General features: G+C 46.3%; 1 protein-coding gene across 5 annotated transcripts in view; it reads left to right on the plus strand.

The window, feature by feature from the left end:
• Nucleotides 1–27,366, plus strand: part of CNTN1 (contactin 1) — a 1,316,193-nt gene that overhangs the window by 765,334 nt on the left and 523,493 nt on the right. For all 5 annotated transcript variants that reach the window (XM_069627984.1, XM_069627985.1, XM_069627983.1 and 2 more), the window contains 2 exons: nt 2,294–2,418; nt 3,339–3,456. In XM_069627984.1, coding sequence (XP_069484085.1) covers nt 2,294–2,418; nt 3,339–3,456 — 243 coding nt within the window. The remainder of the gene's footprint in view (nt 1–2,293; nt 2,419–3,338; nt 3,457–27,366) is intronic.

Raw genomic sequence — 27,366 nt, forward strand, 5'->3', positions numbered from 1 at the left:
CACCAGTCTACAAAGCAGGCATGAGAGTATGGCTGTCTACTAAGAACTTGAAGATACCGGGAAAAAAGAAACTGTTACCTAAGTACATAGGGCCATATGAGGTGCTCAAGGTGATTAACCCGGCTGCTGTCTGCCTGGCATTGCCACAACGATGGCGAGTGCAAATAGTATTTCACGTCTCACTCATTAAACCATGCTCTGATGCCACTAGATTGCCTATACGGCCTGTTGCGGTTTCTGTGAAAGGATCAGACGATTTTGAGGTACAAGAAATACTGGATATGAGATTACGTTCAGGCAGGCCTTATTATCTGGTGGACTGGAAAGGTTATGGACTAGAAGACAGATCGTGGGAACCTCTTTCCAATATCCATGCTCCCGCTTTATTGAGAAAATTCCACTTGAAGAGGGGAGATGCTGCTCCTTTGGGGGGTGGCACTGTCATGCATGCTGGACATTTTACCTCTGGATCTGGAACTCCGTCTGTACGCAGAACGTGTTATGCTCATAGAACTGCTAGACCGTTTTATTCGAGATGGAGGTTGTTTGATGTATTACCAGGAAAACGACATCTGCATTATTCACGTCGTTGAATTCACGTGATTCAGGATTGTCGTGTTTTACGGCAGAACGTTCATAAGCAGCGTGGATACGTGGCTCGCTGCTTCTGATTGAACATTTTGGCGTCTTGGTAGCTGAACTTTTCATCTGCGCCCTCGCATCCCGTCAGTTGCTTCTTTGGCCTTCATCAACGTGTTCCTTCACACGCGATCTCCTGTATCTGCCTTCAGCAGATTTTGTGAGGGTGTCTTCTCACATGCGGGTTCCTGTTTCATTTGTATGCTGTTTTCCTGTCCGCATGTAAGTTTCCGCTTTCAATCCCACGCGGATTCTGGAACTCTTCAAGCGCGGCTGTCCTGGCTGCGTATATTCAGTTTGTGTGTAAAATCACACGCGGAAGCTCGAACTCTTCAAGCGCGGCTGTCCTGGCTGCGTATATTCAGTTTGTGTGTAAAATCACACGCGGAAGCTAGAACTCTTCAAGCGCGGCTGTCCTGGCTGCGTGTACTTGATTCGCGTGTAAAATCGCACGCAGACGCTGGAACTCTTCAAGCGCGGCTGTCCTGGCTGCGTGTACTTGGTTCGCGTGTAACATCACACGCGGACGCTGGAATTCTTCAAGCACGGCTGTCCTGGCTGCGTGTACTTGGTTTGCGTGTAAAATCACACGCGGACGTTGGAACTCTTCAAGCGCAGCTGTCCTGGCTGCGTGTACTTGGCCTGCGTGTATCCAGCACGCGGTTGATTTGAAGCTGTGAGGAAATAACAGGTGGACTAATTTCAATTTGTTTTGTTCCTGGTGGGAAAGGAAGGTGTATCTACAACTTTTATTTGAAGGTGTCTGTACCCAGAACTATGGACGCTATCCTGTGGTGTACCAACCCGGTATCTAGCGAGAGCCTCGTGCCGTTCGGGATGAGTCTCCCTTACTAACCTTCCCTCCTTTGTCATTGGTTTTCTTTCCTGGATTTCTTCATTGACTTTGGTGGATACTCCAGTTCTAAGCCTACAGGTTAGTTTTGGAATTTACATTATTGCCATTCTATCAGAGAGGTAAGTTGAGATAGTTTCTCATTATGCTTTAGTTTTCCTAGGCTGCCTTCCTATTAATCTCCCAGGCCCTTTCCAGGGATCCTTCTCTCTGCCTGTTTTACCAGTCAGAGAGCTGTATCATTTGGAAGGTCTAAATTGACATCACTTCTATCAAATCGTGTGAATTCAAGGATCCGGAAGACCCCTATCAACTGTATCCTTTTTGGTTACCGTATCCTTTTCATAAGATACTTTGGGGATTTATGACAGCTGTGCCTAGGCACTAGACTCAATACAGTGTCTTGCCTGGCTTCGCCCACGGAGGAGAGGCTGGCAACCATTCAAGGAAAGTTGCAACGGCTGTCGTCCACAAAGACGACCACGGTGCGGGTCATCAAGTCGTTACTGGGAATGATGTCATCCTGCATATACCTCGTCTGTCTCTGCAGGTTGCAATTGTATGCAGGTCTAGTGGGACTTTAAAAAATTTGGGAGGTCTGTGAATTGATATTAAGATTTAAAAGCCTAACAATGTACCCAGGACCCATCACGCTTAGTTAGTTTAGCGATCACTGCTTTCATTTTCAAATGCAAAATGCCTCCCCTCTGCTCCCACATGTATAACTTTAAGGTGATTACTGCATTTCTTCATGTTTCCAATACATTACAGCAATTATAATGTGTTGTCATTGTCTTGTAGCACTACCTGAATGGGTCGAGCATATCAATGATACAGAGAGAGATATCGGCAGTGAACTCTATTGGCCCTGTATAGCAACTGGGAAGCCCTTGCCCACTATCAGATGGCTGAAAAATGGATCTTCGGTAATTTAACAAAGAATACTTTTGTGATTACCCTGTGGATTGTATTTTAAAGCTGTGGTTGTTTTTAATTTGTACACAAAAATACAAATGTTCAAGCAATCTGAACGGGTAAGAAGTTTTACTTGAATAGCCCCTACCATGTGTGGTGTGGTGTTCATATTACAGTGAAGTACAGAAACTAAGCATAACCCTGCGTGTGTCAGGCTTTCCTAGGATTCAGTGACATTCTAATTCATAATACTTGTTTCTTGTGTTTATCCACAAATGCCTTGTCGTAAATTATTTGATTTCACTTTTGAATGCATTATTAATTTTCATTAACAAACTTATTGAGCTGGTAATACAAACGATGTGAACTCCAATTTGATCAGACAAGTAAATCACCAGGATTCACAGGTTCCTGTGGTCTGCTGAGGTTCCAGGAGAACTTAAAAGGACTGGACACTCGGGCTCATTACAGTTTCTGCGGTCCGGAAAATTGCTGGTTATTCCGGTGGGGGCCACGGATCTATCTCTAGGCCTGACTGCCGGTAAATCAAGAATGCTGCAACTGGTGCCAGTAATTGCAGCAATCCCTTCCATGGAGTCCTACAGGACTGCATGGAATGGGGAGTTATCAGCATTCCCGCTGCCTGTATAGCCCAGTAATGCTGGTATATCATGTGGTGGGAATGCTAATTCTGTTTTGATGGCATCCCGCCAGAATTACCGGCGGGAGGCCACCAAACTCTGAATGAAGCCCTTACTTCCCTAGAGGGCTGTACAACTTTTTTTTTAATTGGTCTATGCGTTGTTGGACAAAACGGAGTAGGGTCTACTTCAAACAAACATTTTAAATCATGGTAAAATGTTTGTCATTTTGAAATCTTTAGATTACATTTATTGCCAATTGATCTCTTTTATAATTTTTTGTTTTGTAGTTTCGGAAAGGTGAACTGAGAATATACAGCTTGACTTTGGAGGATGCAGGGATGTACCAGTGCATAGCAGAAAACGCTTATGGTATTATATCTGCCAACGCTGAACTGAAGATCCTAGGTTAGTGCCTATTAAAATGAATCTTATTATTTTTTCTGATCATGGCAATATGGTAATTAAATGCGCATGTTGATTTGAACACCTATTTTTGAGAGAGCTGAACGTGTTTGTAGTCAGTGGCTTCTCGGGTTTTGAAATACCAAGCTTTTGCACGCATGATCGCAGACAAATATTGTGCCCAATCGCGATGGGGGCATTAGAGGTTCTTTTCAGGAATGTGTCTTCAGAAATATGCAATGGGCTGGCCAGCACATCATTTACGCCACCGCAAGGCCCACCTGACATGCTCAAGTCAGCTTTGTGCATAAATGTGCAAATGCGCACATTCAGATGCCCTTTATTACTGCATTTGCACAAATAAAGGAGAATTTCTGTATGTGTACTTAATTTATTTTATTTAAATTTTTGCCGAGTGTTGACCTTACCGAGAGGGCCTCTGCGTGCATTACAAGGTTCAAACGTTTTTTTGTTGTTGACATTTTCTCTTTTTGAATAATGTAGAAAATATATGTATTTTTGTAAGGTTTTTTGTAACCTTTTTTTTTTTTTTCTTTATTGTTGTTTTGGCAAGGAAAAACAAGTTTTTCCAACCTTTAAACATTTCACTTAAAACTTTGTTACAAACAAAACAAGTTTAGATTAGAAGTTAAGTTAAAACCACTGTAAGCAGTCAGATTTTTCAGAAAAAAACACAATACATATAATTCATTTTTTTTCCCCATTTCTAAAACAAGTTTTTCCCAACATATTCAAATCTTCATGATTTTCAAAAAATTAATAATCGCATACTGTATTGCTTTCTTATTCGTGTGAAACAGTGTGGACCATAATTGGTCATAGGTTACATTGACATGTCCTTCAAAGAAGGGTTTGAACAGTTTAGCTCTTAATTCTGTCCAATGGTCACAATCAACCAGTAAATGGCGCACAGTCTCCAACGTGTGATGACGGAATCTGCATTTGTTTTCTTCCTTTGATAGAATTTTGCGCTTATAAAGGAGGTCAGCTGTAGAGCACAGTCCTAGTCTAAAGCGCATGAAAGCCTGGCGGTGCTGAGGGCTTGGGGAGATCAGTAAGTACCGAGCAGTTTGGCCAAATCTTTTCGGCTCAAATGGGTTCTCCTGAAATTTTTTATATCGTGCACACTGGGCATTAGTGAGAGTCCAATCATATCGCCACATGTTTTCTTTGGCCTTACAGGGATTATCAACTAGCAATTGGATCGATATGTTACCATCATCAAGCAATTTCAACACTCTTTGCCTCCAGACTCTTATAAATACATCATGGGTTTCCTGTGCAGCGTAGCAGGCCATAATTCGAGTTAGGCCATTTTCTAGATTACCCATTACAAGTTTACGATACAAGGAGCACCAGAGCCACTTATATCTGGCATGAAGTGATATTAATCCTAATTCATACCGGATTAGAGGTAGAGGTTCCGAGTTGGGTAGATGCAACATTTTCCTCCAAAATGCTCCTTCCATCTTAGCCCAATAGGTATATGGCCGCCAATGTTTGGTTTCTGTCCCGTATAATAGTATAGGTGATGTTTTCTGTTTATAATAAGTTATAATTGGAAATATCGAAAATTTACAAAATTTTGCTCTAATGATTCTTGCTTGAGAAATTGCATTATGAAGTTTTGCTCTCTTAGCTTCCGCAAAAGGTAAGTCAATCGGATGGTTAGTTATTAAAACACCTAGATAGTTATACGTTGTGACAATGCTTAAGGAGCTGTTCTGTAGTATCCATGAGTAGGTTCTACATCTTTGTCTAGGGTTCTCAAATTGAATAATTTGTGTTTTGGAAGTGTTGATGGCTATGCAGTTGGAATGAGCATAGCCCTCAAGAGCTTTCAACATACTTTTAAGTCCCTGGGGGGGTCTTAGACATAAGAACCATATCATCTGCATAAAGCAGATAGTTTATAGGCGTTCCCTTAAGTCGAGGGGCATCAGTTCTTATATCCTTAAATACAAAACCTATATCCGAGATGAAAAAGTTAAAAACTGCCGAGGCCAAGATACAGCCCTGTTTTAGACCCCGGTCTGTTTGGATGTGACCGGATAAAAGTCCATCTCTGCGAAGTCGAACCTGAATGGTTGTGTTGTAATGAAGCTGAATTATCCATCGCAGGTTGGGCCAAGGACAGCCCTTTGCCAGAAGTTTTTTGAACAATAATTCACGAGGAACACCATCAAATGCCGTGCGGAAGTCTATAAAAGCAACAAAGATGGGCTGCTTCCTTTGCTTATGCGCGTCTATTAGAGAATTCAACGTAATTAGGTTTATAGAAGTACCAAGGCCGGCTACAAAGACTGTTTGGAACTCATCCTTAAAGGAGTTTGCTGTTAATCAAGAGTTGAATGCTACTAACACGATGCGCGCGAAGATTTTACCAGGGCAGTCTAACAGGGCGATCGGTCGGTATGATCTAGGATCGCCCCTCGCGCCTTTCTTATAGACAGGAACTATTATAGATTTTCTCCAAGGGACTTTACCAGTCTGGAATACATGTTGGAAGATGTGGTTTAATATTACCGCCCATCTTGTTGGATTTTGTTTCATCATTAAATTACTGATGCCATCTGGCCCGGCTGCGCGAGATCTGCTAAGTTTGGAAATACAATGTATGATGTCATCTGTATCAAAATGCAGTTTAGAATTCGCTCTTATGAGAGTCCAATCAATTTCAATTTGTGAGAGGGGAGAGCGGTAGAGGCCAGCATAATAGTCATTCCAGATTTTCTCAGGGATTGGGTTCATTTGGAAGGCGCTTTGCAGCGTACCGACCGCCTCATTAAGGAGAGACCATATGCCAGCGGTTGTTTTAGTAAGATATTGAGACAACATTTTTTCTCCGTCTCTCTGGTATCGCAATGACCTCCGTGACCTGCACCAGTTCTTATATATTTGTTTTACATTGATGGTATTGGGTGTCAGGTCAAGTGATAGATGTCGGATATCTTTGCGTAATTGAAATAACACAAATAAAATATAAATGTAAAAAAAGTTCAGAAGGTGGGCGTTGAAACAGAAGTTTCAGCATTTGTCAAGACAGGATAGGAAGAAAGGATAGAAAGGAGATGGCAAGAGAGGTGGTGCAGCTGAATTTGGCGTGGGGAAATATGCCAGAAGCACATGCTGAATCCACAAATGGAACGAGCAGAACATAGACACATTTCCCTGCACCTATTTGGTGCAACAGGATGCACAATTCATGACCTGCTCAATGCCCACTCTGCGATGCATGTTCTCGTCATCGCTGCTGTCTCAAACCGGGATGAAGTGTTTTTTTTTTTTTTACATTTTACAATGTCATTTTGAAGTGCTCTCCCAGTATGCCATACATTAGTGCATAGAGCGCTGTGCAGATACTGATCCCTTCACTGGGGTCAACCAGTGCATCATGTGCTATGCTGCTTAGTTCGCAAGAATTGCACAGGTCACGTGTGTGGATAAGGGAAACGGCACATTTCTTAAATGAAAAAAGTGCATCCTCTGCACTTTTTTCATTTGAGTTCCTTTTTAAGTACCTGTTGTATCATTTCTTTTGCCAGCAGTAATCCTGAATTCTAGAATACTGGCCCAGGATCCTTGAATTAAGCATTACAAAGAGCTGTAGCCAAGCCAGTTCAAACCATCAAATGCTCATATCTAGACGAGCGCTTGAATTCTATTTCAAAATTTTCAAATCATTTTGTGGCAAATGCACAAAATGTTTGAAACTTTGGAGCCGTGTTCAACCCCTGTTTAGATAGGCTCAAATCTTTTTAGAAGCGATTAGTCCAGCCCTAGTTTGGGCACATTCAATAATATGCATGTTACTTCTATTTCTCCAGCATTGGATCTTTCATGGATTCACATGCTTAGAATATTCCCCGTCGTCAGGCTGGGAATCCCGGTACATTATATAGACCCTTTCCCGTAGGAAAACTTTTTCGACGCTTATGCGTCCTATCCACCTCGTTTTGTATCATGCGTGCCCGCGTCGTCAGGACGCCATGATATAAATACAGGACCCGCCCCCGCGCTCCCTCAGATTTCAACCGTCTTTCAAAGTAGTGGGATCCTCGCGGTTACTGCTAATTGAAGCTAGGTTGTGTTTTCGCCTCGGCGAGGTTACGTTCTAAAGAAAATATGTCTGGAAAAGCTTTATTCCGTCCTTGTGCGACATGTGGACTCAAAAAAGTCTATGAAGGTGATGCCCACATGGATTGTATCTACTGTCTCCACCCGCACCACACGGCGGATACATGCGAGATATGCCAGGGTTTCTCCCAAAAAACCCTAAAAGACCGAAAAAGGAGGCTGGTCGACTGGCTTAACGACGGAGCGGGGGCCTATCCGGCATCAGAAGTTGGCTCCACGGCCTCCAGGAGCAAGTCGGAACCTCCCTCGAAGAAGGTGAGGCCTGTCGAAAAAAGTCCTGCGGACAAGCATGCGGGGAAGCATGCTGGGTCTTCCTCATCACACAGAAAGTCCTCCTCCTCCTCCTCCTCTAAGACGGAGAGGCAAGCGGCATCAAAATCATCCTCAGGGGACCGTCCTAGGTCTTCCGTGAGTCGAGACGCTTCAGCAGGGAAGTCGGCAACGAAATCGGCTACGAAGTCTAAAGGCTCAGTGCCGGCGACTGGCTCGTCGACACCGGTGTCGCTGACAAGGCCAATTACTATTCAGGCAGCAGCAGTGGGGATTCCTTCGTCGACGGGGACGCAATTTATGGCCTGGCAGCCAGAGGTTTGTGAACCGGCCCCCCCTGAGGTCCTGCTGCAAGACACGGCCTTGCCGGGGTCGTCGATGGAAGGAGAAGGTGACATGGTTATGCAGCCGTCGGACTTGGGCCTACGGCCTTCCAATACGTCGACGACGAGTGCGAGTGGGGGTGTGGTCCCTCTATCCTCGACGTTGCTGACCCCCCAGACGGTTTTATCTCTGGATGTGCTTAATACACTTCAGAAGCTCCTGCAGCGTCTGGATACGCAGATCCCTCAGCCTGGCAATTCATCATCGATATTTTCTGCACCTTCCGTTGACGAACAAGCTCAAGCAGCTCGCACGACGACCAAAAGCCCTTCGACCTTCCAGGGGGTGAAGGATCGTCCTCGAGCGCAGGAGGAGGGTGAGCTATCGGAGTCCGATTCTATACGAGGTGACTCGGGGTCGGACATCTCCCTGTCGCCTTCGAGAGACCCAACATGGAATTCGGATGTAGAGGTAGAGTCTACGAGGAGCCAGGCACAACCATCTCCGCCGGATGATGTGGGAGCCTTCCATGCAATGATGGGAAAAGCGTGTTCCGAGTTCGGCTTAATTCCTGAGGAGCAAAAGAAAGATTGCTTTCTTTTTGATCACATGGGTCAAAGGAGGAAATCGGTCTTTGCCATCCCAATCCTGGACCACGTGTGGCAAGAAGGCCTCAAGACGATGCGTCATCCGTTCTCGGAACCGGCTATTAAGGGGCGTATTGAGAAAAAGTTTAAAGCTCCGGAGTCCACTCCAAAATGTCTAACATCACAGCCACTGTCAGACTCTGTGGTATCGGCGGCGGCGGCTAGGAAGGCCAGAGTACAGCAAAAATGTTCAACTCCTCCAGAAAGCGAGGCAAGAAGACAGGACGCCTTCGGGAAAAAGGTTCTCTCAGTCGGCGCCACGACGGTAAGAGCAGCCAACTCCTTGGCGATTGTATCGCGTTACGATATGGAGATGTGGCATAAAATAGCCCCTATCCTAGAACACCTGCCGGAAGAACATCGCAAAGCAGCCATGTTACTAGTACGGGATGGTGAGGAGGCCTCGAGCCATGCAATTAATATTGCGGTGGACCTAGCAGAGTCGGGGTTCAAACAAATCAATCATGGTGTAGTACTTCGTCGACAAGCGTGGCTCAAATGTACTACTTTTAGACCTGAAGTCCAGTACAAAGTTCTAGACATGCCATGTGAAGGAGAACATCTGTTTGGAGACAAGGTCGATGATGCCTTGAAGGGGATGAAGGAAGACACGGATACCGCTAGGTCTCTGTGCGCCCTCCAGACAGGTAGAAGTTTTCGTTCTTTTCTCCCCTTCAGGGGCGCCTCCGGAAACTCACGGTTTGGAGCCTCTAGGGACCGTGGATTTAACAGGCCCTCATACTCTTCACAAGGCTACAGACGGGCATCTCAGTCGGCACGTAGAGGCAGAGATTATCAAGCCTCCAGACGTCGAGGCTCGGGTCCCTCATCGACGAAGGACAAGCAAACCAGCAACCAATGACGGCCTTCGGAACGTCCTGGGGGTCGAGTCGCTCATCATATCGACCAATGGGAATGCATCACCACAGATCGATGGGTTCTGGACACGGTTCGCATGGGTCATGCGCTGCAATTCAAAAACAAGCCTCCAAGTCTTCCGCCAGTGTTTTCGGCCCAGCCCCACCTTCTAGTTCTAAGACAAGAGGTGGCGCTTATGCTACAAAAAGGAGCGGTAGAACGGGTTCCTGTGGCACAGGAAGGACAAGGGGTTTACTCCCGGTTCTTCGTCGTCAAGAAGCCAAATGGAAAATGGAGGCCCATTCTCGACCTGAGGGTACTCAACAAATGGATAAAGAGCTCAAAATTCAAAATGCTAAAGCTCCAGGAGGTTATCAGGTCAGTGCAACCCATGGATTATCTGTCGTCGCTAGATCTTCAGGACGCATATTTTCATATCCCAATACGTCCACGACACAGGAAATATTTAAGGTTCGTCGTCGGTCAAAAGCATTTTCAGTTCAAGGTCCTCTCGTTCGGTCTCAAGTCCTCCCCCAGGACGTTCACCAAGTGCTTGGCCCCCATAGCGGCCCATTTAAGGAAGGACGGTCACCATGTCTATCCATATTTAGACGACTGGCTAGTCAGAGGCTCGTCCATGGAACAAACACGAAACAGTCTGGGGGCCACGATGTCCCTTTTACAGGAACTGGGCTTCGCGATAAACTTCAGCAAGTCCTCCGTAGAGCCCTCGAGGACCTTGGTCTTTCTAGGAGCGGATTTTCATACGCACACAGGCCTTGTAAGACCATCCAGCGAAAGAACACAGAAGCTACTAAGCAAGGCATCGGAATGGAAATGCGGTACCGGGGTGTCGGTGCGCAAATACATGTCCCTGCTAGGGACCATGTCGTCCTGCATTCCGTTGATAAACAACTGCCGCCTGTTTATGAGACCTTGTCAGGAATTTCTAGCGGACCGTTGGATGCAGAGCCAAGGTCGCTGGTCCGACAGACTGGTCATCGACGAACAACTGGTACAAGCACTCCGCTGGTGGAGAGTTTCTACTCATCTAACGAAAGGAATGCCTCTGGTGGAACGGGAATTCCAGAAGACGGTGGTGACGGATGCATCGCTGAGCGGATGGGGAGCTCATCTGGAGACGTTACAAGTACAAGGCCGGTGGTCGTTACAAGAGTCCTCCCTGCATATCAACCTGCTAGAACTGAGAGCAGTGCGGTGGGCTCTAAAATCCTTTCTTCCTCAACTGAGAGACTCTGTGGTGCGTGTCATGACGGACAACACGACTACAATGTTTTACTTAAGGAAACAAGGAGGAACACGTTCCAGGTCCCTGTCGACGGAGGCACAGAAAATCTGGCATTGGGCCCTGCAACACAACATGCTCATCTTGGCGTTCCACCTACCAGGAATGAGAAATGTGGAGGCAGATGCCCTCAGCAGGGAAATGAACGAGGTTCACGAATGGGTGCTGAACGACCAGCAACTACAACATGCATTCAAGAAGTGGGGACATCCTTCCATCGATCTGTTCGCGACGAAGGACAACAGAAAATGCCCGCAGTATGCAAGCAGATGGCCTCAGCAGGGCTCACTGGGAGATGCGTTCTCCTTCCCATGGACGAACAAATTCCTGTACGCATTCCCTCCTTTTCCTCTTATCCGGAGGACGTTGCAATGGATCCTCAAGTACCCATGTCGGGTGATCTTGGTAGCCCCGTATTGGGCCAGACAAGTGTGGTTCTCAGACCTGCTGCACTTGGCTGCGGCGGAGCCATTGAGGTTCAAGAAGATCCCCAACCTTCTGTCTCGACAGGAGGGTATCGTCTGGCATCACGACCCGGACAGCCTCAAGTTGACGGCCTGGCTCCTGACTTCGCCGAATTTGGCCAGCTAGCGATTCCGGAGGAGTGTCGTCGTATTCTGCAAGCGGCAAGAGTGCCTTCCACAAACACTTCATACTCGTACAAATGGAGGAGTATCTGTCAGTGGTGTGGGGATCAACCAGGTTTGGATCCGCAGTCGATTATGCCGGAACAGCTCCTTCCATACTTGCTGTTCTTAGCTCAAAAGGGCTTATCGGTGTCGTCGATAAAAGTACACCTGGCCGCCATCTCCAGGTTTACACGTCAACGACATTCCGCACCGTTGTTCAGCGACCGACTGATTAAGCACTTCCTTAAAGGGTTGTTCAGGAGTTTCCCTCCCGAGAAGAGTTTTCCTCCGGTGTGGAGCCTCAATCTGGTGTTAGCGTCTCTTATGAAACCTCCTTTTGAACCAATGTCATCGGCGTCTCTGAAGTTTTTGTCCTGGAAATTGGCCTTCCTGGTGACCATCAGTTCAGCCCGACGTGTTTCGGAAATCCAAGCTCTAATGGTAGACCCACCATACTTAAGATTTTTCAAGAACAAGGTGGTCCTGGCCACTAACCCACAGTTCATACCGAAAGCGCCTTCAGTGTTCCATAAACATTCCTCTATTGTCTTACCTACGTTTTTTCCAGAGCCATGCTCGGGAGCAGAGCACACGTTACACACATTAGACGTGAAGAGGGCTCTCAAGTTTTATCTTCATCGCACGCAACCTTTCAGGGAAACGAGACAATTGTTCGTGGCCTATGGTCTGGGTACTAAAGGCAAAGCCATTTCAAAGCAAGGACTGTCAAGATGGGTATCGTCTACCATTTCGTACTGCCATTCCAAGGCTGGGAAGCCTCTTTCGCGACGCCCAAGAGCTCATTCCACTAGAGCGGCGGCATCGTCGACGGCGCTGTGGTCTGGAGTCCCTCTGGGGGACATCTGCATGCCGGCTACCTGGGCGGCTACACACACGTTTACCCGCCATTACTGTCTGTCACAAAAACATGCCGAAGATACTCGGATGGGACAGGCGGTGCTTCGACACCTATTCCAATAAGGTAAGCCCCGGTTGAGGGGTTAGATCTGGTTGCAATTATGATTGAATATTGTTCGTTCTCTATGTTAACTATTGCTGATGGGTGCACGACCATAGAGAACTGGCATTGTGAGGAAAGTATGTGAGTTTGCATGCACGCCTCCTCTCTTCGGGATGGTACTGCTATGTAATCTATTCTAAGCATGTGAATCCATGAAAGATCCAATGCTGGAGAAGGGAATAGTTTCTTACCTGTAACTCCATTTCTCCAGCATTGGTATCTTTCATGGATTCACATGCGCCCTCCTGCCTCCCCTGGCCATGCAAACTGGTTTCCCCACTACTTTGGGGGCCGAAATCTGAGGGAGCGCGGGGGCGGGTCCTGTATTTATATCATGGCGTCCTGACGGCGCGGGCATGCATGATACAAAACGAGGTGGATAGGACGCATAAGGGTCTATATAATGTACCGGGGATTCCCAGCCTGACGACGGGGAATATTCTAAGCATGTGAATCCATGAAAGATACCAATGCTGGAGAAATGGAGTTACAGGTAAGAAACTATTCCCTTATTTAACTAGTAATGCAGTATGTTCTCAGATGTATTGTATGTTTTCTATGTATCTTTCTGATATGCGTAGCATAGGTATGCCCATGTGCTCTGAAGCTTTTGTACTTGTCATTTTTGAAGCTGAGTTAAGGTTCCAACAGTGTATTTTAGGTTAGGGATTAGTTTAAATTTTTGCTTTATGTTATGTTTATTGTTTGAGGATATGTTAACCCTTAACATTGTCATTCACACTGCCTATAGACTTCACATTTGTATGCCTTACCTTTTCTTTAAAATAATATGTTATTTCCACCTTATTGCTTTGTTTTTTTAGGGAGTACTGTATGATTTGTAGGCGAGTTCAGTCAATAGATTTTTGTTAGGTGCTTGTGACGAATGTGGGGAATTCATCACTTCTTCCAAGGGGGAGACACCCCCTGTGAGGCTTGGTAGTTGAGCCTGTTAAGCATGACCCTCCCTAGGGGTCTGGAAAGCGGGATCGCACTGGGAGTGACTTCCTTCCAGGGAAATTGAACTCCCTTTGAGCAACACTCCCTCTGCATAAATGGGAGCGGAAAAGGCTGCTGTTACTTCTGTTTTGCATTCCAAACCATTGATGTTACTCTCATATTGTTAGCTCAAGGTAATGCTGGAATCCCCTTGAACTCAGCAGCTGACGGAAAACAACATGGTCCTTTGAAGTATGCTGGCGAGAATAAAGAGATGAGGAACCTTGAATGGATGAGGAAGAATCCTACGTAGAGGCGGGTCTATGTAGTGCGAACATGCTGGAGAGGTGGAGCTGCACTACACCGCAGAGTCAGTGGTATCGTGGGGAACCAAAGAAGCAAGAAGCCGTAAGGCCGGCACTGAGAAGGACTACATTACTGAGATGGAAATAGAGACGGGCAACTACCGTCTTACTTGGTGGCATGACCACGCTGCAGTTGTGGTTGGTCTGATGCCCGAGCACTGACAACGAGACCAGGGAACAAAGGAGGAAAGAATCCTTGCTCTTGGTGCGAGGATCACTCAGACTGCTAAGGCAGACAGTGAAAGAAGAATACCAGTCGCGCCACCCCAGTGGACCACATCGGAAGGCATAGAAGGTATCCGGGTTGCCCAGGGTGAAGGGAGGCGAGTGGAATTAAGCAAAGATAGAAACAAAAGTAATCCAGAGGACCAGAGGGGGCAGGAGAGCCCTAAAGATATGAGACATGGTTACAAGAAGGGAACCTGAAGGGTTCCTGCTGAGAAGAGAGGAAAGGGAGAAGATCCTAGACGCCACCCCGCTGGAGCACACCAAAGGCAGATAAGGTAACAGGGTTGTCCAGGGTGGAGGGAGGCAAGTGGAACTAAACAAAGAGAGAGGAATAAGTAATCCAGAGGACCAAAGGTGCCTGGAGAGCGCTAAAGGTCTAAGAGACATTGGGCCTCATTACGATTTTGGAGGTAGCCATGGTGCAATTAGCGTCATGGCTTCCTCCAAAGTCGTGTCCGGGTTCTCAAAATGGGGATTTACCGGGTCATTCCAACATTGGAGGACCCGGTAAATCCCCATTCTGAAAACCATTCCCCATTCCCATTTGAGCCCCCATAGGGCTCAATGGGAATGGGGAAGGAGCTAATAACGGGTCCGCAAATAGCGGGCCCGTTATTAGCTCCCTGGCCCCTTAGCGGCTCCCGCTAAGGGTGGCTGGTAATACCAGCCGGCCTTAGTGGGACCTGCTAAGGGTCCTCGGAATGCGGCGGTAAGGGGTTAACGGCACCGGCATCCTTACCGGTGCCGTTAACCCCTTACCGCCGCACTCGTAATGAGGCCCATTGTTATAAGAAGGGAACCTAAAGGGCTCAATCAATCTATACAAGACACGGTCTAGGGGAACACAAGGGTCCAAGTTGGTAGAAACAGACTAAGGTTGTAACCCCTCTCCTTCAATAACTTGAGACATTTGGTTTATACAAAGACTTGCACATTTTCTGGAGGAACTTAGAGACTTGAAAACATTTATTTCAATTAACTGTTAAGAATTAACAGTTTGTCCTACGACGAGTACTTTGGGAGAGCTTCAGCTAACACTGGAGGGACGAAGCAAGAGCTGGGAGACAGCGGCTGTGCATAAGTTTTATGTTGTTTTTTCTAAAGTGGTGGAGTCAGATAGTGGATAGTATTTGGACTGAGGACTGTTATTTGACAATTGACAAGCACAGTTAATTTAGTTTGAAGGCAGGGAAATCCCTCTTAGCGATAGAGACAGATAGGCCTTTTCCTTGTTCTGTTAAATAAAACCCTTGAAATGTTAACCTTGACTCTGACTCCTCCTTCTGGTCCACCATATATGGTGTTAGAGTGGGATCAGAGTGTCCGACATAGAGTCAGACCCTCGCCGAGGTTGTATGGTCAATCCCATCAACCACCTTCCACCAATAGGACACTGGGGTATAAAACCATAATCCCATCGACTACCTTCCACTAATAGGACACCAGGGTATAAAACCATCCCTAGGGGCGACCCCCAAACTTCCAACGTTGGAGAAGCCAGGACATACACCCCTCTCCGCCAAACTACCAATTGAGTCAGAGGACGAAGAAGAGATGAGTCCTCTCTTTCTAAATATTTGTTCGACACAAAAATCCCAGACCCATGAGAAGAAATTACATTGCTCGAGACACTCCTGGGAAGGTTTATTGAAATCAAGCCAGCCCGACCATTGCCCCAGGAGTGAATCGATCGTCTAGGAGTAGGACAAAGTCATTGGGCCCTCCCTCATGTGGTCCTACAACTATACCACGAGGGAGAAGACCTTTGTGCCTTTTTTGCTCATTTTGAGAGGTTAGTCGCCCATTTCTGGACAGGACCCTTAAAGTTTGATATTTTGCTCCTTTACAGAGGGCGGGGGGGACTACAGCTGTCTTATCAGAACATCAACCATCATGGAACTGCCTGCTTTGCAGGTATAAAAACAGCTCTGTTAGAACGGGTGGGACAAGCCGAAACATTCTTTGGGCTGAAATTCTGAAAAAGCACAGTTGCTTTCAAATGAAAGCCAGATGGAGTTAGCCAGACAAATACATCATCTCCTTACTTAGTGGTTGTGGAAGAAAACCCTACCCGAGGTATTAGGGGCTAGAGCAGTTTATTAATGCTTTACCTCGCCCACTACAGAGACTCATACTCCAGCAACCCCAACCTTCCTTAGAGACAGCTATCCAGATAGGCCAGGCCCACTCCGAGGTGTTTACATTTAAAATAATTGCTGGGAAGCCAATAGAACCAAGAAGGGAGTTTAAACCATCCAGAAACATTTCTGCTGTGGAGTTCCATAGAAGATCCGAAAACCCTGTTCCCGTTAGACCAAACCCGAAAGAAGAATCTATTTGGAGGTCTTTTCCGCTCTCAGTGGTCAAACAAAAGATAACCCCAAGGGAAGATTTCAGAAGGGGGAAACCTCTTTTTTCTACTATGCCCACATGTTTCTCCTGTGGAGAAAAGGGTAATTTCATCCAAGCCTGTGTCAGGATTAGTCAGGCGAGTACAAAGGCAGCGAATATGGCAAGGGAAATGTGCACTAAAACACACAGTGAATAGCTTCGAATAAAACTACGTGCACACAGGAACGACGACTCATGTATGCTAGAACCCAGGAGTGCAAATAGAGTGTGACAACAAAACCAATATATGAAAAGGGATGTGGGGTAAGCACCTGACCGCGAGGAAAGACCCCAATTGCTGTTACAGGTACTGACAGCGCTAAACCCACGTGGAGGGCAAGCAATGACAGGATCTGTGAACTAACACTCTTGATGGTATTAAATAAGGGAACTAAAGAACTGTACTCACGAGGACAAGATAAACCTCTTGAATGTCAGCTAGCCCACGAATCCTGTTGAAGAAACTGGGACCCAGAAAGGCTAGAACAGCAATGGGAGGAAAACTAAATACCTAAGTTGGAATAGTGACTACAAAATAGTGAGGAAAACATAAGCATTCACACAGGAGCTAGCTACAATCGCACACCACACCTAATAATCAAATGGGAAATCATTGCAGAAGTGCAATGGAAAACATGGAATGGATCCCAATAGAAAGTAAGGATCAGGAGCAGGGAAAAACGAAATAACCAATGCAAACTTCTCCCTACCCCTCCAAGGAAAAGACAGGAAGCTAATCTAAGAGGAAGGCTAAGGCATACGGGTTTACAGCAGCAAAGGACAGAGTCAAAGAAATATAGAACACAGACAAACTGGGCTGCATCTAAAAGGGGAAAGTACTGAGAAATGCTGCCTGCAAACAGAGGAAGACAAAAAGGGAATCAAGGGAGCAGAAATCAATTAGCACATGAATCAGATTCAGGGCGGAGGAACAAGAAAACAGGAACTAGGAACTAGGTACAAAGGCAAGGAACAAGGGACTAGTCACAACAGGAACACTGCAAACGATGACCAGCGCTGGACTGAAGTAAGACTGAGGCTTTTAAAGCTGCTTAACGAGCACACGCCTCAGGTGTGCTGACTGCTGCACCTGCAGCCACAGGTGTTGCCTATCCTCCACCCAACCTTGTCCTGCAAGGGTGGAGGTGAAGCAGTGGGCCAGGCATTCTGGGAAGCATAGTCATTTGGTTAAAGAAGCATGCTGGCTGCCAAAAACCTGGAATGGATCCGGAAGGGAAGTAGCTTGGAAAATAGGGATTTAGCGCTCCCAATTCATCACAGCACTGTAGCATAAGGTTCGGAGGAAAGGTCCAGTAGGGAATAAACCCCAAATCATGCCTCCAAGTGGTGGGAACGGGAGCGAAGGGAGCGAGTCGTGACAGTATACCCCCTCCTACGGCCGTCTTCGGGTGCCCGCCACCCGCACGAGACATCTTCTTTCCATGATGGGAGTGCTTTTTCTTTGGAGGTGGCACTGATGGAAATAGTGGCCTGTGGGCAAAGGGAGATGGACTTCCATGATAGGAGTGCTTTGTCTATGGAGGTGGTACTGATGGAAACGGTGGCTTCTGGTGAGGAAGAGACTCATGCTTCGAAGAAAGGCATGAAGGACTTGCAGGACCTGAAGCAGAGTTGGAAGGTCCAGGAAGCTCAGTCACTGGGAGTGGACCCTTATAAGTCTTTGAGGAGGGAGGCAGGCTGGTGCAACATGCCTTAGACAATGGTAGAAGCCCTGTTAGCCTTTCTGCCGAGAGTGGACATGCGGGAGGTGAGGAAATTGCTGGCTTCAGGAAAGGTTTATGTTCAGCCATTAGAGAAGGTGGCGGCTGAGGTAGAGGTTCAGATTTTTTTCTGTCATCCATCTGGGAAAAGGCTTGTGGTTGAAAGTGGCTAAGGTTTGACTGCACATGTTCTACGCCTTGGAGACCTGAAAGTCCAATGGGTTGTACAAGGCTGGTACTCCTGGTGACAGTCGTGTAACCACCTTGTTGCACGTGGGATACAACAGCAGGGAGGTTTGGCATACTGATAGGAGTGATAGACGCAGTACTTGGTATTTCAGGCACACTCGCAGAAGGAGCAATAACAGACACATTTTGAACTGCAGCAGTCATTCCCTTCCTTTGGCTACTAGCACCCAACTGGTGCTTCTTGGCGGAATTCTGTTGCACAAGTCCTGTAGGTAATACGCCGGTCTGCACCACCCCCTGTGCACACCCTGGTGAGTGGTTCTGACTCACCACTTGGACCAGCTTGATGACTCTGAAGCGGGAGCTGGCAAAAGTCTCAAACTCTGATGCTGCATTTTTAGGAGGCTCTGATGCTAAAGTGAAGCAGTTGGGAGAATCGTCTTGTGGAAAAGGCAGGCATTCTGGTGCTCCTCCTGAAGCAAAAGAAAGGCAAGCTAGACGTTCATCGACAGTAAATGATTGGGATTCAGGAGGAATCGCTGGAGCAGAAGAAAATACAGCAGGATCTGATGGTGTAGACAGGTATACCTCTGATATTGGCAGCGAGGCTAAGCAGGATACAGGCGTCTCATGAACTGAAGGCAAATACTCAATATACTCCGGGACTGAAGACATGCACTTTTGATGGACTACCGGAGGCTCTAAAGCTGAAGGATGATCTGCAGGATGAGTCACTGTAGCTGAAGACAGGCAGGCCAGGGGAAACCTTGAGGCTGAAGGCATGCAAGCTGAAGCAATCTCGGTTGCTGGATACAAACATGTCCAGGTCTTTGGGACTGGCTCTTGAGTAAATGGCAGACATGGCAGCGGTTCATTGGTTGAAGACACGTGTGCCAAAGATGACTGCAGGGCTGTGGATTCGATCATAGAAGAGTCAATGGTTGTAGGAGGACAGACAGAAGTCTCAGAAGTTGACAGACACATTGGTGGCTCAGGAATGGAGGGCACCTTTAGGGCAGTAGACTCCTTGGCACCAGTAACCAAAGACTGAGCTGTACCCTTGCAGTCCCTTTCTTTAGTGGGTGACACAGAGTCTCTTTCTTTGTAGAAGTCAAAATCAACCAGTGGAATCACCATAGTAAAGTCTCTGTTAATCAGGATTTCGTCAATTGTCCATTCCTCTGTTTTAGCTTCTGAAAGAGGCAGATTAACAATCAACAGTTCAGGAATCGCCTGCCGGTTTTTTGGTTCTGTATACTGTGGAATGAGTCCATCAGAACATGAAATCTGTACTGTCTCTGACTGTTCGTATTGATCAGAATTGGCAGAAGGAAGAGTGAACCCAGAGGTAACATCGTTTTCCACATCAGCTTTAACATCTACTTCAGTCTCAGCAGCTGTATCAAGAGCAGGGCCTAAGCCTACTGTAGTGACTGAATCTGTGTATGCCACCATTGTGGATTGTGTTTGGAAATCAGAAGCTTGTATGTGTGCTAGCTCAGAATTATGACAAACTGCTACACAGGAAATTTTAGGTAAAGGAGTGGCTTGTAAATCTTCAGCTAACTGCAATCCCTGACAAACAGCAGAACAATTGTTAGAAACTGTGCCCAGATTAAGCGCTGTGCTAGACGAAAGACCTTCACTCCCAATAGATCTAACATATTGACAAATATCATGGTTTACCAAAGTCTCTGCACTCAGGGGCTGAACAGTGTTCACTTCCTCAACATCAACAGATAAAGTCTGAGGTGTATTCAGTAAAGAGTGCAAGGTTTTATTCTCCTCTTGTAATGAAATGAATTCTTGTCTTAACTCCTCAAGCTTAGCTCTTAGCATGCCCTGCATTAACTGTACATCACTATCAGTAGGCACAGGGGGAGGCATAGTGGCATCAGGGCTGGATCCTGCACTAGCAATCTGGATGTGCACCGATTGTACATTGTCCTCTACTGCTTGCAGGTTCTGTGATTTATAGTTTCTCTTACCAACTTGGTCTGTGTTTCCCTTAAGCAAACTATTGACATTAGACATCTTGGCATTAGGGACTACAGTATGTACCTGTGCAAAGGAGTATGCTTTAGACTGAGGGTAGAAAACAGAAGTTATGCAAGGAACCCCTCCATTCTTTATGTTTGTACCATGAAGCTGTTCTATCTGAGGTGAAGCACAGCTGGAATCATGGGGTTCAACAACAGAGGTACTCTTGTATAATAAGTCTAACAGTGTGTTGTTTTCTGCGGCTAAGGCTTGCGCTGACATAGAATCTGGATCAAAACAAAAGACAGAACTAGGATCAGGCAATGTAGGATGTGCCATCCTATGGGAAAAATACTTTGCACGTAAATGCCCATTCGTGACAAGGAGTTCATTTAAGACAGGACTAGTGATTTGATTGTCACAGGTAAATGTAGGGGAAGCTTTCTGTACAAACTTGTTAGAGGCCTTGCTGCCTTTCTTTCTTAAACTTGCCATATTCAATGGGAATTTTGGGCTGGTCATTCTGTCAGGATTAGTCAGGCGAGTACAAAGGCAGCGAATATGGCAAGGGAAATGTGCACTAAAACACACAGTGAATAGCTTCGAATAAAACTACGTGCACACAGGAACGACGACTCATGTATGCTAGAACCCAGGAGTGCAAATAGAGCGTGACAACAAAACCAATATATGAAAAGGGATGTGGGGTAAGCACCTGACCGCGAGGAAAGTCGGCAAGCGCCTTACCCCCAATTGCTGTTACAGGTACTGACAGCGCTAAACCCACGTGGAGGGCAAGCAATGACAGGATCTGTGAACTAACACTCTTGATGGTATTAAATAAGGGAACTAAAGAACTGTACTCACGAGGACGGGATAAACCTCTTGAATGTCAGCTAGCCCACGAATCCTATTGAAGAAACTGGGACCCAGAAAGGCTAGAACAGCAATGGGAGGAAAACTAAATACCTAAGTTGGAATAGTGATTACAAAATAGTGAGGAAAACATAAGCATTCACACAGGAGCTAGCTACAATCGCACACCACACCTAATAATCAAATGGGAAATAATTGCAGAAGTGCAATGGAAAACATGGAATGGATCCCAATAGAAAGTAAGGATCAGGAGCAGGGAAAAACGAAATAACCAAAGCAAACTTCTCCCTACCCCTCCAAGGAAAAGACAGGAAGCTAATCTAAGAGGAAGGCTAAGGCATACGGGTTTACAGCAGCAAAGGACAGAGTCAAAGAAATATAGAACACAGACAAACTGGGCTGCATCTAAAAGTGGAAAGCACTGAGAAATGCTGCCTGCAAACAGAGGAAGACAAAAAGGGAATCAAGGGAGCAGAAATCAATTAGCACATGAATCAGATTCAGGGCGGAGGAACAAGAAAACAGGAACTAGGAACTAGGTACAAAGGCAAGGAACAAGGGACTAGTCACAACAGGAACACTGCAAACGATGACCAGCGCTGGACTGAAGTAAGACTGTGGCTTTTAAAGCTGCTTAACGAGCACACGTCTCAGGTGTGCTGACTGCTGCACCTGCAGCCACAGGTGTTGCCTATCCTCCACCCAACCTTGTCCTGCAAGGGTGGAGGTGAAGCAGTGGGCCAGGCATTCTGGGAAGCATAGTCATTTGGTTAAAGAAGCATGCTGGCTGCCAAAAACCTGGAATGGATCCGGAAGGGAAGTAGCTTGGAAAATAGGGATTTAGCGCTCCCAATTCATCACAGCACTGTAGCATAAGGTTCGGAGGAAAGGTCCAGTAGGGAATAAACCCCAAATCATGCCTCCAAGTGGTGGGAACGGGAGCGAAGGGAGCGAGTCGTGACAGTATACCCCCTCCTACGGCCGTCTTCGGGTGCCCGCCACCCGCACGAGACATCTTCTTTCCATGATGGGAGTGCTTTTTCTTTGGAGGTGGCACTGATGGAAATAGTGGCCTGTGGGCAAAGGGAGATGGACTTCCATGATAGGAGTGCTTTGTCTATGGAGGTGGTACTGATGGAAACGGTGGCTTCTGGTGAGGAAGAGACTCATGCTTCGAAGAAAGGCATGAAGGACTTGCAGGACCTGAAGCAGAGTTGGAAGGTCCAGGAAGCTCAGTCACTGGGAGTGGACCCTTATAAGTCTTTAAGGAGGGAGGCAGGCTGGTGCAACATGCCTTAGACAATGGTAGAAGCCCTGTTAGCCTTTCTGCCGAGAGTGGACATGCGGGAGGTGAGGAAATTGCTGGCTTCAGGAAAGGTTTATGTTCAGCCATTAGAGAAGGTGGCGGCTGAGGTAGAGGTTCAGATTTTTTTCTGTCATCCATCTGGGAAAAGGCTTGTGGTTGAAAGTGGCTAAGGTTTGACTGCACATGTTCTACGCCTTGGAGACCTGAAAGTCCAATGGGTTGTACAAGGCTGGTACTCCTGGTGACAGTCGTGTAACCACCTTGTTGCACGTGGGATACAACAGCAGGGACGTTTGGCATACTGATAGGAGTGATAGACGCAGTACTTGGTATTTCAGGCACACTCGCAGAAGGAGCAATAACAGACACATTTTGAACTGCAGCAGTCATTCCCTTCCTTTGGCTACTAGCAGCCAACTGGTGCTTCTTGGCGGAATTCTGTTGCACAAGTCCTGTAGGTAATACGCCGGTCTGCACCACCCCCTGTGCACACCCTGGTGAGTGGTTCTGACTCACCACTTGGACCAGCTTGATGACTCTGAAGCGGGAGCTGGCAAAAGTCTCAAACTCTGATGCTGCATTTTTAGGAGGCTCTGATGCTAAAGTGAAGCAGTTGGGAGAATCGTCTTGTGGAAAAGGCAGGCATTCTGGTGCTCCTCCTGAAGCAAAAGAAAGGCAAGCTAGACGTTCATCGACAGTAAATGATTGGGATTCAGGAGGAATCGCTGGAGCAAAAGAAAATACAGCAGGATCTGATGGTGTAGACAGGTATACCTCTGATATTGGCAGCGAGGCTAAGCAGGATACAGGCGTCTCATGAACTGAAGGCAAATACTCAGTATACTCCGGGACTGAAGACATGCACTTTTGATGGACTACCGGAGGCTCTAAAGCTGAAGGATGATCTGCAGGATGAGTCACTGTAGCTGAAGACAGGCAGGCCAGGGGAAACCTTGAGGCTGAAGGCATGCAAGCTGAAGCAATCTCGGTTGCTGGATACAAACATGTCCAGGTCTTTGGGACTGGCTCTTGAGTAAATGGCAGACATGGCAGCGGTTCATTGGTTGAAGACACGTGTGCCAAAGATGACTGCAGGGCTGTGGATTCGATCATAGAAGAGTCAATGGTTGTAGGAGGACAGACAGAAGTCTCAGAAGTTGACAGACACATTGGTGGCTCAGGAATGGAGGGCACCTTTAGGGCAGTAGACTCCTTGGCACCAGTAACCAAAGACTGAGCTGTACCCTTGCAGTCCCTTTCTTTAGTGGGTGACACAGAGTCTCTTTCTTTGTAGAAGTCAAAATCAACCAGTGGAATCACCATAGTAAAGTCTCTGTTAATCAGGATTTTGTCAATTGTCCATTCCTCTGTTTTAGCTTCTGAAAGAGGCAGATTAACAATCAACAGTTCAGGAATCGCCTGCCGGTTTTTTGGTTCTGTATACTGTGGAATGAGTCCATCAGAACATGAAATCTGTACTGTCTCTGACTGTTCGTATTGATCAGAATTGGCAGAAGGAAGAGTGAACCCAGAGGTAACATCGTTTTCCACATCAGCTTTAACATCTACTTCAGTCTCAGCAGCTGTATCAAGAGCAGGGCCTAAGCCTACTGTAGTGACTGAATCTGTGTATGCCACCATTGTGGATTGTGTTTGGAAATCAGAAGCTTGTATGTGTGCTAGCTCAGAATTATGACAAACTGCTACACAGGAAATTTTAGGTAAAGGAGTGGCTTGTAAATCTTCAGCTAACTGCAATCCCTGACAAACAGCAGAACAATTGTTAGAAACTGTGCCCAGATTAAGCGCTGTGCTAGACGAAAGACCTTCACTCCCAATAGATCTAACATATTGACAAATATCATGGTTTACCAAAGTCTCTGCACTCAGGGGCTGAACAGTGTTCACTTCCTCAACATCAACAGATAAAGTCTGAGGTGTATTCAGTAAAGAGTGCAAGGTTTTATTCTCCTCTTGTAATGAAATGAATTCTTGTCTTAACTCCTCAAGCTTAGCTCTTAGCATGCCCTCCATTAACTGTACATCACTATCAGTAGGCACAGGGGGAGGCATAGTGGCATCAGGGCTGGATCCTGCACTAGCAATCTGGATGTGCACCGATTGTACATTGTCCTCTACTGCTTGCAGGTTCTGTGATTTATAGTTTCTCTTACCAACTTGGTCTGTGTTTCCCTTAAGCAAACTATTGACATTAGACATCTTGTCATTAGGGACTACAGTATGTACCTGTGCAAAGGAGTATGCTTTAGACTGAGGGTAGAAAACAGAAGTTATGCAAGGAACCCCTCCATTCTTTATGTTTGTACCATGAAGCTGTTCTATCTGAGGTGAAGCACAGCTGGAATCATGGGGTTCAACAACAGAGGTACTCTTGTATAATAAGTCTAACAGTGTGTTGTTTTCTGCGGCTAAGGCTTGCGCTGACATAGAATCTGGATCAAAACAAAAGACAGAACTAGGATCAGGCAATGTAGGATGTGCCATCCTATGGGAAAAATACTTTGCACGTAAATGCCCATTCGTGACAAGGAGTTCATTTAAGACAGGACTAGTGATTTGATTGTCACAGGTAAATGTAGGGGAAGCTTTCTGTACAAACTTGTTAGAGGCCTTGCTGCCTTTCTTTCTTAAACTTGCCATATTCAATGGGAATTTTGGGCTGGTCATTCTGTCAGGATTAGTCAGGCGAGTACAAAGGCAGCGAATATGGCAAGGGAAATGTGCACTAAAACACACAGTGAATAGCTTCGAATAAAACTACGTGCACACAGGAACGACGACTCATGTATGCTAGAACCCAGGAGTGCAAATAGAGCGTGACAACAAAACCAATATATGAAAAGGGATGTGGGGTAAGCACCTGACCGCGAGGAAAGTCGGCAAGCGCCTTACCCCCAATTGCTGTTACAGGTACTGACAGCGCTAAACCCACGTGGAGGGCAAGCAATGACAGGATCTGTGAACTAACACTCTTGATGGTATTAAATAAGGGAACTAAAGAACTGTACTCACGAGGACGAGATAAACCTCTTGAATGTCAGCTAGCCCACGAATCCTATTGAAGAAACTGGGACCCAGAAAGGCTAGAACAGCAATGGGAGGAAAACTAAATACCTAAGTTGGAATAGTGATTACAAAATAGTGAGGAAAACATAAGCATTCACACAGGAGCTAGCTACAATCGCACACCACACCTAATAATCAAATGGGAAATAATTGCAGAAGTGCAATGGAAAACATGGAATGGATCCCAATAGAAAGTAAGGATCAGGAGCAGGGAAAAACGAAATAACCAAAGCAAACTTCTCCCTACCCCTCCAAGGAAAAGACAGGAAGCTAATCTAAGAGGAAGGCTAAGGCATACGGGTTTACAGCAGCAAAGGACAGAGTCAAAGAAATATAGAACACAGACAAACTGGGCTGCATCTAAAAGTGGAAAGCACTGAGAAATGCTGCCTGCAAACAGAGGAAGACAAAAAGGGAATCAAGGGAGCAGAAATCAATTAGCACATGAATCAGATTCAGGGCGGAGGAACAAGAAAACAGGAACTAGGAACTAGGTACAAAGGCAAGGAACAAGGGACTAGTCACAACAGGAACACTGCAAACGATGACCAGCGCTGGACTGAAGTAAGACTGTGGCTTTTAAAGCTGCTTAACGAGCACACGTCTCAGGTGTGCTGACTGCTGCACCTGCAGCCACAGGTGTTGCCTATCCTCCACCCAACCTTGTCCTGCAAGGGTGGAGGTGAAGCAGTGGGCCAGGCATTCTGGGAAGCATAGTCATTTGGTTAAAGAAGCATGCTGGCTGCCAAAAACCTGGAATGGATCCGGAAGGGAAGTAGCTTGGAAAATAGGGATTTAGCGCTCCCAATTCATCACAGCACTGTAGCATAAGGTTCGGAGGAAAGGTCCAGTAGGGAATAAACCCCAAATCATGCCCCCAAGTGGTGGGAACGGGAGCGAAGGGAGCGAGTCGTGACAGCCTGTCCCAAGAATGTCATTGAGGAGCCCATGGAGATAGGATGCGTAGGGGCAGAAGAATGGGCAGGAAAGAAAGGAGAAAGGGATGAAGGTTCAGAAGAGACCGAGATCTGCTACTGTACCCCTTAGCCCTTCCAAACCCAAGTACCTGTCCTGGTCAATGACATCTGGGCAAAAGCCCTAATTTACTCAGGGAGCAAACACAATGCCATACGCTCAGACCTAGTGTACCAAGAAGATGTAAAGAGGAGGGAGCCATAAAGATCACCTGTATACATGGGGGTGTAGAAACCTATCCAACAATTTCCTATCTATCTATCTATCTATCTATCTATCTATCTATCTATCTATCTATCTATCTATCTATCTATCTATCTATCTATCTATCTATCTATCTATCGTTTGTATAGCGCCACACACCCGAAAGGCCTCAGAGCGCTCACAAGACATACAGACAAATAGAGCTTACGATTTTAACTTTATCAAAGAGGAAGGTCTTCAGCCTCTTCTTAGAGATAGGGACAAAGACAGTTTTGTCCTCAGCAAAATAGGCAGTGAATTCCACAGCACTGGAGCCCAGACATCAAAGCTGGTGTCCCCACGTTTTTGGAGTTGGAAGCCTGGACATATCAGAAGTGCATCTTTATTAGACCTCATAGTACTTTTATGGGTGTTCTTTGAATACCTGAGTAGAGATACA

The sequence above is a fragment of the Ambystoma mexicanum genome, chromosome 12 (assembly GCF_040938575.1).
Source record: "Ambystoma mexicanum isolate Mex_15411 chromosome 12, UKY_AmexF1_1, whole genome shotgun sequence".
NCBI lineage: Eukaryota > Metazoa > Chordata > Amphibia > Caudata > Ambystomatidae > Ambystoma > Ambystoma mexicanum.